Source organism: Ipomoea nil, unplaced genomic scaffold (genome assembly GCF_001879475.1).
Source record: "Ipomoea nil cultivar Tokyo-kokei standard unplaced genomic scaffold, Asagao_1.1 scaffold0684, whole genome shotgun sequence".
NCBI lineage: Eukaryota > Viridiplantae > Streptophyta > Magnoliopsida > Solanales > Convolvulaceae > Ipomoea > Ipomoea nil.
The window spans coordinates 2002797-2017958 of record NW_017617112.1 but is presented as its reverse complement, the minus strand read 5'-3'; the positions used below and the strand labels follow the sequence as shown (position 1 = coordinate 2017958).

Here is a 15162-nt window from a genome sequence, read left to right as displayed (position 1 = left end):
CTCCATCCTCTGGTTATTTTAGGAATAAGCGTTAGATCTCAGATTATCTCCGATCGTTTTTTCAGAGAAGGCGTCAGAGACTCTCCTGATAGGTTTTCTATCATCTTTTCCATTTATTTTGTTTTCTTTTGGTTATGCGTTATCTCTTTGTTCCTTTTGACTAGTTTGTTTTCTCTCGTCCCTCTGGCGAGTGTTCCCCTCTCGTTTGTTTGGCGAGTTTTCCTCTCGTTTCTTTGGTTAGTTCTCCTCATAAGCGTGGAATAATAAAATGGTTACATCAGAGTCAGGCTTGGCTATGTTTGAACAGATCTGTGAAGAAGCACCGAGTTCATCCAACAATTTCAACTTCAAATTTATAAAATAGTTTGCGATCCAAGTTTTCTATAACATTGTTAGGAAATTTGTTTCTTCTAACGATCTATATTGTAAACATTTTTGTTTATGATTAATAAATTAGCCTTTTATTTTCAAAAAAAAAAAAAAATCTATACCCTTATCCAAATATATCCAAATAATGAGTTAATTTCATTTTTTCCTAGATTTATAGGTAGCAGTCCACTTTTAGTCTCTTATTATCACAATATCCTCTTTTGGTCTTGGTACCAAATTTGGTCCTCTATAAAAAAAAATGGTTAAAATTTAATTATATACAAGGACATTTCAATCTTCAATTATGATTTTTTTTTAAAAAAAATAAAAAAATAAAAAATATAACAGGTCAACGCACTTTGTATTAAAAAGATCGAAATGTCCTTGTATTTAACAAAATTTCAACGACTGTATTGATAGAGGACCAAAATTGATCATGTCACAATAATATTATGACCAAAAAGGGATGTTCTGATAAAAAGGAACTAAAAGTGAACTGGCACCTATAAATCTTGACCAAAATATGAAATTAACTCATTATTTGGATAAGGCTATAGATTATAGGGAGTGAGTTTAGCAAACACCATTGTCTAGAGCTAGCTTTCCATGAAATTAACTCATTATTTGGATAAGGCTATAGATTATAGGGAGTGAGTGAGTTTAGCAAACACCATTGTCTAGAGCTAGCTTGCTATGGAAATAAAACCCATCTCATAGTTAATGAAAATGCTGCCATAAACTCAACTGAGCAGAGACCATGTAGAGTGTGCACATCATAATTCTCAACTTTCTTTAGTTCCAGATTACTATATCTGTAATGACTATAAAAAAACTCTCAACATTAAACTTCTATTTGGTCAATGCAGTGTTGGAGGGGCTATGCCAAAAGCCCAAAACTTTCTATTACACTCTTGTACATTGGCGGCTATACGAGGCATATATATACGTTTGGCTATACGAGTGGCGGGTCTCTGTGTACCGAGGAAGCTTAAAACCAAATCACGGTATGCGCTCCAGCACTCGCTGCAGCGCCATTTTGATCCCCTGTTGATCTAGGGATGTTGTAAGCTATATTTCTTGCACCTGATTGCAAACCAGTCATACTGATTTCCATGTCAACATAATTCTTCGAATAACTTATGAGTCTTGCCGTGCTATTTCTCTGCCACAATAATGCCAGTCCACCACTCATACCCCTATCACCACTCGGATTGACATAAAACAACCCTTCAAATCCAAGCTTTACTCGAAGATGTTCCGCATGGTCCCGTCCTACCTTTGTCTCCATCAAAAACACAAAATCAGGCTTCTTTTTGGACATTGCGTCCTCAATTTCACGAACTGTCTGTGGATTGCCCAAGCCACGACAGTTCCAGCTTAGCGTACTCATTGGGTCGGGCGGGTCTGGGAACCAAGACCCGCCATCTGCAAGTTTTTTGACACGCTGTTGTTTACCACCACCTCACCTACCGGTAAGGCCTCCCCATCCACATCATTCACCGAAACAGCACGACGCCTTTTGGATGTAGCCACCACATCCTCGTCTCCCTTTGTTGCCATATGCACATCAGTCATTCCATCCCCACTCGATAACTCCACACCAGGCTGCACACTTATTGGTAACGGCGTAGCTCCAATTGGCGGCAAGAGCCACGACGCTCCAATAGGTCTCGGGCCTTTGGCTTTTCCTGCTCTCATCCAGGCTCCATACGGATAAAACTCCGGCTTGATCCCAAAAACTCTAGCCTTCACACAAAACTTTTCAAGATGACCCAATATACCACAGCAATAACAAAAGTTATAAAGGCGTTCATACTTCAAATTGACCCATCCCCAGGTTTTATCCCGGCGTATTAGCTTCATTCTGCGCTTGAGCGGTCAGTCCACTGGAACTGCAACCCGCACACGATAGAACGTTTTCCACGGCCCTCCAACTTGACGATCATCACACTTAATAAACGAACCAACATAATTACCAACCTGTTCCAAAATTGCGTTGGACGTGTATCCCATAGGAAGGTCATAAACCTGCAACCACATATCCATAGTATCAAGTTTAACTTCCCCCGGCAAAAAACCATCACAGACCTGACGGCAGACCAACGTGTGATTCTCAAAAGACCATGGCCCCTCCTGAAGCACCCGGAGCATATCCGTCTCATGATAAAAGCAAACAAGAACAAGTTCGCATGCAATTCCGTTACCCGTAACCCCATCACAGGCTGCCATGCCGAGGCCAAAACCTGTCGCATGTACTCAACCTTGATCATCTTCTTAGTCAGAAAACGACCCACAACTGAATACACCTTTGCCCCCTCTCCTTCGACCGGCTGGAATAAACCCTCGGTAGCTACACCCTCCTCCTCATCTTCGATCCGCATATCGCTCCACCGTTCGGACAGAACTTCCTCATCCCGCTGTGGAGAACCACCATGCTGCTCGTGTGACGTGGAGGCCATAACTACGACAGACGTAGTCGGAGTACTCAGCAGGTTTCGTCGCCGGCAAACAACGAACAAAGCGTACGGTGTAGAAAACCCTAGTAGGGAGAAAAGGAGAGAAACCCTAATTGGGAGAGAAAAACCGTCTAGGGTGTGTTTGGTTGATGGGTTTTGCCCATAGGAATGGGTATGAAAGTGATTGTTATTGTTTGGTTGATAGGTTTTTAGAACACTACTATGGGTTTCGAATACCCCATGAATTGAAAAATCCATACCCAAATAAAATAAGGGTTTCATTCCCTTATTCATTCTCAAGCACTACTATTAGTAATAACCATTCCCATTCCACCCTACTACCAAACATGTTAAATACTTTCACCAAAACCCATTACCATTACCAAGTATTTGATACCCATTATGATTCCGATTCCCATGTGCAAACCAAACACACCCCTAGTTCGTTGGAAAAAAACATTCAACAAACCAAACTGGCTATAAATATAAATCATATGTATTTCTATTCACTTTATATAGTATGTTTATAATTTTCCTTCTATTTATTCATAAAAACAAAAGTTGATGTATATAAACATTATTGCACTAAAGTAATGACTTTATATGCATATAGAATTTTTTTTTTTTTAAATATCAATACGAGTGTTATTTAAAAGATCTCAATTAGAGCTTGTTAATAGCATATTTTTATACATTAATTTTATTTGTAAAAAAAAAAAAAGAGAAAATAAATTTAAATTTTAAAAAATAAAACTGTATTGAATGCATATAGCAACATGTACCCTGCTCCAGAATAACTATTGCCTTTTGTATTTGAAAACTAATTTCAGGGTCTGATTGGAAACTTAAAAAATGTTTTTTTTTTTAAAAGTGATTTTTAGAAAATAATTTATTTTATTTATTTTTTAAAAAAAATATTTTAATTTTATGGTGTTTGGGTAAATGTTAAAAAATTATCTTTTTCTATTTCGCTGAAAGTTAAGAATTTTTTTTTAAACTTTTTGATTCATTTTCTTAAAAATGAACATATTAATAATAATAATAATAATAATAATAATAATAATAATAATAATAATAATAATAATAATAATAATAATAATATTATTATTATTATTATTATTATTATTATTATTATTATTATTATTATTATTATTATTATTATTATTATTATTATTATTATTATTATTATTATTATGTGGTTATAGTACTGGTGGTGGTGGTGGTGATAATCCGAAAAATGTCTTCAAACTAAACAATTTGGAAGACATTTTTCAGCAAATTGAACTTTTTTTTGTTGGTTAAGATAAATATTTTTCTTTAACTTTATTTTCATTAAGTATTCAAACATTGAAATATTCAGAAAATAACTTCTGAAAATCATTTTCCGAGTTTCTAAATGAACTCTTAATGAGAAACACCGAAAATTGATAATTAGGGCTTGAGCCATTGAGGAAGGGGTTTTCCTTCATAATGGGCCTTGGGCCGATTGATGGATTTGGGTCCAGTCCCTAACATTAAGGCAAATTATGTTGTGGACCTGGGTCCACCTTGCAAGCTGGATTCAGGTCCAAAACGTGCGTACGGAATAATGGTGCCGTTAGTGGCATTGTTTTTTCAATCAACAATATATATATATATATATATATATATATTTTGTGTGAATATGAAGTTAAAAAATTGTGAATATAGAGTTCAAAAATTGTAAATATAGATTCAAAATTGTGTTATACTGTTAAATATAGAGTTCTGTAATTATGAATAAAGAGTTCTTTAATTGTGAATGTAGAGTTATGAAATTGTGAATATAAAGTTATATAATTGTGAATATAGAGTTCTGCAATTGTGAATATTGAGTTCTGTAATTTTGTATATTGAGATCTAAAATTGTGAATATTCAGTTCTAAAAGTGTGAATATAGAGGAACGAATTCTGAAGACAAACGAAAAGTTAACGTCAAGGAAGTAAGCAAAATTTTTTATTTTTAATTCAGACGGGTGGACCGGGGTCCATGGCATAACAATTGCTTAACGTTAATAAATCACTAAAATCATGTAAAGGAAAATTCAAATTAATATTTATGAATTATGTTTGCATTTTTATGCTTTGCAAGTTTTTTTTTTTTTTTTTTTTTTTTTTTTTTTTTTTTTTTGAGTACTACTCTCCCGTCTCCACTGGTCAACTACAAGTTACTTGACACGTTATACTTTACATTAAACATATATTTTAAATTTTTCGAATAAAATTACCTTTATGGGGTTAAAATTTTTTCAATTGAATATAAATATTAAATTAATTTACCTAAAATTAATATACACATGCGCCTAAAATTAATTTACCTAAAAATGGTGTTTGCTAAAATCACTCCCTATAATCTATAGCCTTATCCAAATAATGAGTAAATTTCATTTGGTCCTAGATTTATAGATAGCAGTTCATTTTTAGTCTATTTTTATCAGAATATCCTCTTTTGGTTCTAGTACCAAATTTGGTCCTCTATCAAAAAAATCGTTAAAATTTAATTATATACAAGGACATTTCGATCTTCAATTACGAATTTTCTTTAAAAAAAAATAAAAATAAAAAATATAACGAGTCAACGCACTTTGTATTAAAAAGATCGAAATGTCCTTGTATTTAACAAAATTTCAACAATTTTGTTGATAGAGGACCAAAATTGATCATGTCACAATAATACTATGACCAAAAGGGGATGTTCTGATAAAAAGGAACTAAAAGTGAACTGTTACTTATAAATCTTGATGACCAAAAAATGAAATTAACTCATTATTTGGATAAGGCTATAGATTATAGGGAGGGAGTGAGTTTAGCAAACACCATTGTCTAGAGCTAGCTTGTTATGGAAATAAAACCCATCTCATAGTTAATGAAAATGCTGCCATAAACTCAACTGAGCAGAGACCATGTAGAGTGTGCACATCATAATTCTCAACTTTCTTTAGTTCCAGATTACTATATCTGTAATGACTATAAAAAAAACTCTCAACATTAAACTTCTATTTGGTCAATGCAGTGTTGGAGGGGCTATGCCAAAAGCCCAAAACTTTCTATTACACTCTTGTACATTGGCGGCTATACGAGGCATATATATACGTTTGGCTATACGAGTGGCGGGTCTCTGTGTACCGAGGAAGCTTAAAACCAAATCACGGTATGCGCTCCAGCACTCGCTGCAGCGCCATTTTGATCCCCTGTTGATCTAGGGATGTTGTAAGCTGTATTTCTTGCACCTGATTGCAAACGGGGATTCGGGGTTTAGAATACTGGTAAACTATTTTCAGGGCAAATAAATGGTTCCGAATATTTTCCAACAGGGTCAGGGAAGATACCTGTCTTCCGGCCCGAGCAAGCAAAGTGAATTGTTCTCCGACAGGTGGTGCCTGTAAAATTATATGATCAAAAAACACGGAAGGGAATTATCGAAAGTGACACTTGGGAAGTGCATGAAAACTTACATTAGAGAGCCAGAGCTGCAGGTCTTGTGAAACGACTCGTTTCTCAAACCCTTGACGGCTAATTTTAATATCTCGTATACTGTGTACAATTCACAATCAAAATAACTGTTACCAAAAATGGAAGTCATATACACAAACGAGCTTATTGGTTTAGCGATAGGGGTGTTTGATGTGCTTAAAAGAGAAATATTGAGTTAATATCTCATTTGATACTGTGTTGTTCATTATACCTTAGTCATTATAATCTAGTGTTACCATATAAAGAGAAAAGAAAAATGATAAAAAGAATAAAAATATGAAAGAACTTTTTGATAAGCACTTAGCTTTACAAAGCATAGTAATAGCTCAAAAAACTAATGTGTTTTCTTGTTAGAAAGCTTTTTTGATTTACCATTTTTAGCATTCAACCCGAAAAGGCTGGTTTTTTGATATAACCATGATCATGGGGCACTTTATTATTATTATTATTATTATTATTATTATTATTATTATAGTGGTAGAAGTAGTAGTAGTGGGATGACCACTTCCTTAGGTAGTTAGAGTAGTTTAAGGTAGTGGGGTAGTTAGAGTAGTGGGTAGTTTTATTATGTGTATAAATAGGTATCTATGTATTTGAAGAAGGGATATCTGGGAAATTTGTATTTTGGGCTTCCTATTGAAGGGAAGATTGGGGGAGAAGAAGCACTCCACAAAAACGCTTCATTTGGGGGAGAAGAAGCACTCCACAAAAACGCTTCATTTGGGGAGAAGAAGCACTCCAGAAAAGCTTCGTTTTGTATTCCTAAGTTTCTATGCCTTTGACGCGATCCTAGCCTATAACATTTGGTATCAGAGCCAGTCGTCATGGGCGAACAATCCATATCAGACTTTGTTACTTCCCTGCGAGGATAGCTCAGTTGAGAGTATCATCCTGAAAAAATTATTTTCAGGCTTGTTCCCAAAACGAAAGGAAAAAACTAAAAAAAGAAGAAAAATCACAGCAACAACACTCAACAGTTTTGCGCCCGCTACCACCAAACCAGTTGCACTGCTGACCGAAGCGAAATTCTGCCGGCGAACAAAACTAATCCCCAGAATTGACAAAAGAAAGCTAGGGAACATGGTGTCGCCATGGATCATTCAACGGCTGCCAACCAAGAATTGCGCAGAATTGCTTCCAAAATCAACAGTTGCTGCTGACTCAATTAATTTGCTGTTGTAGATTAATTAGTCACGCCAAGGAAATCGGTTCACCACAAGACTAGTCCAAGAGAGATTATTATTATTAGTAGTGCTTAGAGAGGATGCCTTTGATAATATACAGAAGCAGATTTGGTCAAGCTTTGGAGTTACGTCTCATTAATTATCACCTTGAGGACAAGGTGATTTTGATGGGTGCGGCAATGATATAACCATGATCATGGGGCACTTTATTATTATTATTATTATTATTATTATTATAGTGGTAGAAGTAGTAGTAGTGGGATGACCACTTCCTTAGGTAGTTAGAGTAGTTTAAGGTAGTGGGGTAGTTGGAGTAGTGGGTAGTTTTATTATGTGTATAAATAGGTATCTATGTATTTGAAGAAGGGAGATCTGGGAAATTTGTATTTTGGGCTTCCTATTGAATGGAAGATTGGGGGAGAAGAAGCGCTCTACAAAAACGCTTCATTTGGGGGAGAAGAAGCACTCCACAAAAACGCTTCATTAGGGGGAGAAGAAGCACTCCACAAAAACGCTTCATTTGGGGAGAAGAAGCACTCCAGAAAAGCTTCGTTTTGTATTTCTAAGTTTCTATGCCTGTGATGCGATCCTAGCCTATAACATTTTTCCATTAAAATTCCAAAAAAAAAAAACAAAAAACCTGAAACTTTCAATCAAAAGTAAAGTGATAGTTACCCATCTTCTTGCATAAGCTCTGCCATTATTGTTTCAAGCCCAGGAAGAGGTTCAATACTAAAATTACCATTTGAATTCAAGGAACTAGGATCAAGTGAAGAATCCTGTGAATAATAATAATAATCATCATCATTATCAATAAAATATATATACGGAGTATAAGTTAACATGAGGAAAAACATTTTAAAAAATTTTGAGTAAAAAAAACAAAAAAAAAAAAAAAAAACATGAGCAAAACACATGAAGAAACTTTTTAGCCTCTCACCTGGTGGATTACTTTGTCTAAAGTTTCAAGCAATGGATCATCCTCCAATTGTTTAATAGACAGGGATAGCCTTGATTTTGCACTGGAAAATGTTCTTATATTGTCAGCAAACAGAATGACTGAGAATTGAGACAAGCATACACTACATTAGCATTGTAAATCACCTATCTATTTTAATAACTTTGACCCTCACTTCGTCGCCCTTCGTTAAAACATCTCTTACATCATGAACTATATCCCATGACACTTCTGAGACATGCACAAACCCGGTAAGGTGATAACATCCTGCATCATAGTTTATAATACATCATAATTAGATAACGAGAAACACATCCTGATTTATGAAATGTTTCAAGACAAAGATGATATCATATGAGTGAAAATCATCATTAGCTAGTATGTTTCAACATAAGTACCATCTGGAAAACGTAGGTGAATGAAAGCACCAAAATCCTCTACAAAACCCACTCTTCCTTCAAAAATATCACCAGTTTTTATTTGACTAGAAAACTTCATCCAGTTTGCTTCCTTTTCAGAGAATACCAATCTCCCCATGTCTTCACTAACTTCAATTACCTGACAGAAGCTTACAATGTTGACTGAGATCCCATAATAGTAATATAAAGGACCAGAGATAAAAAAAAATCAACTTCAAGAATGCCCAAAAGAACACACAAAATTTCTTCTCTATGCTAGAAAGTTACAGAAATCACTTTCATCAGAATATTACAAACAGGAATCTTTAATTCACTGACAGGGTAATCAAGAAATGGGCAAATCTAAAAGAACCTTGTGTAATTTATTTTTTCAAGAAGTCTGTTGTTTCTTGTCATGATTTTATGTTTCAGCATTACTAAAAGAGATGGAACTAAATGGTATACAAGATGATCTCTAACTAGTATAATATTTCAGTGGTAAGTTAAAAACAGGAGAACACAATACCTTCACAGAGAGGATGGATCCTACCAAACCTCTTGCAATCTCTTGGATGGTTTTGTTTGGCTCTACAGTATAAAAGAAGCATTTTAAATCTTCAACCAGCTTAGCAATTCTATAACTTAGCATTAGCTGCCCAACAAATAAATATGCAGTTTTCATATTATCAATGTTACTGGAAATGTACTTTAAAAAGGGGAGTAATGGAAATTCTTGTAGAGGGAAATAAAAAGATTAAAGTAGTTTTGGGTTACTTCACTAACATTGAAGTTTTCAACTACATTGGTTTCAGTTTTTTCTGCTAGAACCATGTGAAACTTCAATAAACTGCAATATTTCCTACTATCATAAGAGTTTATAATCTAACATATTTCACATATTCCCTTCAATTTGTTGATTCATTTTTTAAAAAGATATTCTTCAAATTAGATGGAGTGCATACTTAAAAACAAAAACATATTTAAATTTTAAATGAAACTGATATTAAAAGAATGCAGCATGATGTCATGATGATTTTTCTTGTATCCAAGTCAAATCGGCATAAGAGACAGACAACAACGAGAAAAACCTTTGAAATTATGAACAAAGTCTAAGCCGCTAAACATGCCCATTCCATCTTACTTTTTTACTATCTTAGTAATGAATTAGGTATACTATGTTGCAGTTTTTGTCACCTGGTCTCCATCCAACTAGATTGAGCATTATTCAACTAACGAGACAAGTTCAGAAGGTGGTGATGATACCTTTACACTGATATGAAGGACTCAGTTGCGGGAAAGGCAGGAACCCCACAAGAGAATAGAACCGAATCCGCAAACCTCCATTATTGAAACCTTCCACCTTGCCTTTATATATGCTCCCCCTTTCAAAGTGGATCCCTGCTGACTTCCAATCAGCAGACCTCTACTTCTTTGTGAAGGAAAAGTATTAGATGACTTGAAATATCAAATAAGGAATATATTAAATTTGTGTTACATCATCCGATTCTTATTCCTTTTATGTTCCAGGGGTATGAAAGGACACAAACAGACATTATAAATCAACAAAGTACTATTATCCAAAATTTGTCCTAAACTTATCTAGATAGAAGAAGATTCAGTTTAGCAACACACAAAATTGCTTTACATTCTCCATTTCTTCTCATAAACCGAAGAAAACAAAAACACAACAAAATTAACAAGATAAAGGCTAAAGCAGAATATGCAAAAAGAAAATGTTAACAAAAACGCTAGCTACTTTCTAGAATATCCTACATCTTTCTTATACTACCACCTACAACATAGAAATTGTTCACAGGTGTAGAAGTACTGTAAGTTGCAGCAAAAAGATTTAAAGAAAATTAGCTTTAAAGCAGGCCTAAAGTGAGGCAATGATTTGCTTTAAAGCAAATGCGCTAAGCGATGCAAATTGACAAAAATTAAAATTCATAAATTATTGAGATAAAATGATGTGTAAATGGCTTTCAATGAAAACAATCAAATATTGTCATAATAATACAACTATATTATTGTCTCCAAATATCCAATTGAATGTCATTCTTTATCTTATTATTTACAATCTGTGAAATTTCTTGCTTGTGCTAATTTGAGTAATTTCACTACTCTGCCTCCTCATTGTTTAATTCTTTATCTTATTATTTACAATTAGCAATATATTTTTACTAGCAAGCAACTTCATCCTAGTAATTTTTATTGTCAAGAATTAAATTTGCAAATATCAGAAATTAAACAGAAATATGATAGTATTAATCCAGAAAACAACAATTACAATATTAAGAATGATAAGAACAGAATAACAAACAAGGAATTTCAAGAAACTCACCCTAGCAGACCTGAGTTCATCAGGAGACTGCTGGTCAACCCCATCAACCTTAGAGCTACTCCCACTAGAAACGGAGGCTTTAGGGGTGAAAAGGGGAATCTTTCTGAGAGAAGAACAGCGACGAAAGTAAGGAATGTGGTTCAGAGGAAGATGAGAAATGCAAGGAGGAGCAGTGGGGTGGTCAGGCGTGAAGAAATGCGAGAGAAAGGCATTGCCTCCTGAAAGTGATGCAGTGGAAAACGGCATTTCTTCTGAAAGATATGAGAAAGTATGCAGAAAACAATGGAGGAAGAAGAGATGCTTGTGGATTTCGTTGCAGATACTATAGAGCTGCCGTGCGTCATCCTCAGCCCCTCGTTTCTCTCGCGGGCCTGGAGGAAGAAAGATATTAGAGATAGTGAGATAATAAGAATTTAGAAAGAGTTAATTCCAACAATGATCCGTGACTATGTTGATTTTTCATAATTGCTCTTTGACATTAAATTTGGACAATTTAGACATTTGATTTTTGAATTTTTTTCAATGTTGGTCTTTCCGTTAAATGAAAGTTTAGTGGATGTTAAATTAATGGGTAAAATTGTTCATTCAACAGCTTAGTGTCTTTCTCTCTCTATTTTTTTTTTAAATTTTTTTTATTTTTATTTTTGTGGAAACATTGTCTTTCTCCCTTCAAACATCAAAATAACAAAATTCCTAAATCCCTTTCTTGGCCACTCTCATCGCCTTGACCGTCGAGTGGCTCACCGGCGGCCCAAAAAACAGGGGAGTTGGTGACGGGCGGTGGTACGCCGCATCGGCGAGAGCGGCGTTCGTTCTGAGCAATAGTCATCCACATCGGCCCTGATGTGGTCGTTCCTTGGTCGTCTGCCGCATAGACGAGAGCGACTTGCATCAGTTTTGGAAATTTGAGAACCAGATCTGGGTAATCGACAAGCTGGTTCGACATTCCTAGGTCGAGATGGTGCGACAGCGGAAGAGGGCCTCTACCGCCGTGGAAATCGAGGTTCACGTGGTTGGGTGTGTTGGTTCTTGTTCTGAACAGGTGGTTGTTTTTGTTTTGATTGTTGGATTAGTACCGTTTGGGTGTGTTGGGATTAGGAGTTTTCTAGAGATTAATGAGGGAGAGAACAGTGGTGGGTTTGGGTTTTCTGATAGGAATGGCGTGGGCTGTCCGGCGATTAGCCAAGGTGTACTAGGGACTAAAACGGCATCGTCTTGTGGCCTTTCTCTAGTCCACGTAGCCATAACTCTTGACTCGGAGTATCTCCAGCAATGGCGAGACGGGAATTACCGGAGCAAAATCGAGAGGTGGATGGAGGTTCAACGGAAGAGGAGAATATACGACCTGGGGTCTTTGCCGTCGTTCCTGCTGGTGTTCTCCAGAAACCTGGAGCCCATTAATCACCAGTGGAACCAGCACGGTCTCGGCGACAACAACGTGAAGGGATCTTGCGGTCGCTCCATCCTGGTCCGGTGAGCTTTCTGCTAGGCTAAGAGGAAGAAGAAAGCAATATAATGAAAAGACACATTTACCCCATAAACTGACGGTCAAGAAACAGATTGTTAACAAAAGGACCTTTGGTGGAACAAATTAGAAAGTCAAGTGTCTTTTTCGTCCAAATTAAAAGTCGATGACCAATTTTGGAAAATCGCAATAGTCGGAGGATCATTGTTAGAATTAACTCATTTAGAAAGATTACAATGGAAAAACAAAATAGGATCAAATAAACCATACAACTTTATGTAAAAATGTCATGGTTGCAATAGGCGCTAGGCGCTAGTCGGGCGGTAGAGTAGCGCCTAGCGCCTAGACGGCCTAGGCGGCTAACTGAAAAAATGAAAAACAGTGCACATGTGTAGGTGCATATAAGTAAGTAAGTCATACATACATACATACATACATACATACATACATACATACATGAAAAAAAATTAGCAAGGTCAAGTCGGCTGGGTTAACTCGGCTAACTCGACAGAAATTGACGAGTAAACTCGGCGTAATCGGCCGAGTTAGGCGCTAGGCGGCCGAATTTGGCGCCTAGGCGGGAGCCTAGGGGGGAAATCGCCATGGCCTAGGGGCGCCTAGCGCCTAGGCGTCGATTTCTCGGTGCCTAGGCGGGATTTTTGCAACCCAGAAAAATGTTAATTAGGTGTTAAAACTTTTAAAAGTTACAATTAAATATATTAATATATTAATTTAGTACATCAAAACCTAAAAAAATTAATAAAAAATATGTAATAGCTGGTAAATAATGCACCACTGGAGCTCCATGACTAGCAGGTCGTCAGAAAAATGACTAAATTGGTCGATGGAGAGGGCGACCAAATTGTTCACCTTCTCTGTCGTTGGAGATAGTGACCAGCGACCAACTAGTGTCATCTCCAATCAACGAAGATGGCAATCAAATTGGTCTCCATCTCCATTAAGTAGAGAAGGCAACCAGTTGACTGGAGAAGCTTCTCTAGACGATGGCGACCAGGCCAGTTGGTCGGCATCTCCAACGACGGAGATGGTGACCAATTTGGTCGCCTTTTCTAGCGACCTACTAGTCACGCCTTATCTGGAATATCGTCCAAGCTCCGGTGGTACATTATTGACCTGTTATTGCAAGTTACTATCTAGGGTTTTGGGCATTGGTGTACTATATTAATATGTTTTGCTATACAAGAGATAAATCTAGGAATACAATCAGCATATTCTACCTTGCCCATCTCGACATTACACAATGAGTGTTTTGCTATTTCGTGAGCTAGAGTGTTTGCATCCCTTTTAACAAAATTCAAAGTAACTGAGTGCACCTGGTTTAAAAGAAAATGAATGTCATGAATAATTAGCCCAAATGGAGAGCTATGCATCCCCTCCCTCCACTGCCGTAGTCACAAGCTTTGCATCCATTTCAACTATCACTCTACTCCACCCCTTGTGCTTTACCCAACTTAAAATCTCTCGTACCCCACGGTTTCCACTTCCCAAACAAAATAGAGTCCCTCTACCTTATGCCAACCCAAGTTCTTCACCACACCCACCTCGTCTCTCATAACCCAACCAAACCCCATCCGTCGTCTCCCAAAATCCATGGCGACATCCACGTTTATCTTCATACTACCTTGCATGGGGGGCTGCCAACGTGTCTGACCAGAACTGAGGCTTTACTAGGGAGATGGACGATTTTTTGTCGTGTGAACCTGCTTCCAGTTTTGCACATAAAGCAAGGATTGAATAACTAGATTTTTGGGGTCCATCTCATTTAGCAAGCTTGTCCACATATCTTCAAACCATGCCTCTAAGGAATCCACGTGTGCCATTATCCACGTCCTGTCCAGTTCACTCAAGCATGCACAAGTAAACGAGTAGTTCGCAAAGAGATAGATCACTAATTCAAGCTCCGCACCACACATAGGGCAAAACGGATCACATGCCACCTGCTTTATGATCAAGACATCTTTAGTAGGTAAACGTTTTGTACACAAAGCCCAGAAGGAACATTTTATTTTAGGAGGCAATTCCATAACCCACATACCCGCCCATCTCGCTCCTCCCTCACCATCCCAGTCCTTTTGATCCTATATGCACTCTTCACAAAAAAAAAAATCTCCCTTTTCCTCCCCCTTCCAATACCAAGAATGATCAACATGGGTGGTAGCAGTAGGCAAACTTAGAATAAGTTGAGCATCCATAAGGTTAAACATGTCTTGCACAAGAGCACTATCCTAGCCTAGATAATTTGTACAAAATAGGGAAACTACCTTTGGAGTTTGGAATCCCCAAATACCCTGGGTCAGGAGTTGAAATATACAGGTTGTTTAAATCCGGAAGTCTCGTTCCATCCCCTACCCTCAACCGTGCTTGTTGGTTTTCATAGCCTCGATGGCCGTTCGGCAGACCAACACTACCAAAATATATGCTTGCGAGGTGATGAAAACAAGAGTTAATGTATTTGAAAAGAGAGAGAGAATAATGCGA

General features: G+C 36.8%; 1 protein-coding gene across 1 annotated transcript; it reads right to left on the bottom strand.

Moving 5' to 3' along the window:
• Positions 1-5683: 5683 nt before the first annotated feature.
• Positions 5684-11600, bottom strand: LOC109175219 (30S ribosomal protein S1). The gene is made up of 10 exons (XM_019324479.1): positions 11199-11600; positions 10121-10280; positions 9384-9445; positions 8858-9017; positions 8606-8726; positions 8442-8523; positions 8177-8280; positions 6299-6377; positions 6173-6223; positions 5684-6073 (listed from the first exon to the last, which is right to left on the bottom strand). Exons 1-10 carry the CDS (start codon positions 11442-11444, stop codon positions 5990-5992), a joined length of 1149 nt encoding a protein of 382 aa, XP_019180024.1. The 5' UTR covers positions 11445-11600; the 3' UTR covers positions 5684-5989.
• Between the last annotated feature and the right edge of the window lie 3562 nt (positions 11601-15162).

Excerpts from the sequence above, each read along its gene's own strand:
- LOC109175219 (XM_019324479.1), bottom strand. The coding sequence starts at position 11,444 with ATGCCGTTTTCCACTGCATCACTTTCAGGAGGCAATGCCTTTCTCTCG. Across the intron at positions 8,281-8,441 it reads TAGACAAAGTAATCCACCAG|GATTCTTCACTTGATCCTAG; the intron begins GTGAGAGGCTAA and ends TATTATTCACAG. Across the intron at positions 6,074-6,172 it reads TTGCTCGGGCCGGAAGACAG|GTGCAAGAAATACAGCTTAC; the intron begins GTATCTTCCCTG and ends GTTTGCAATCAG.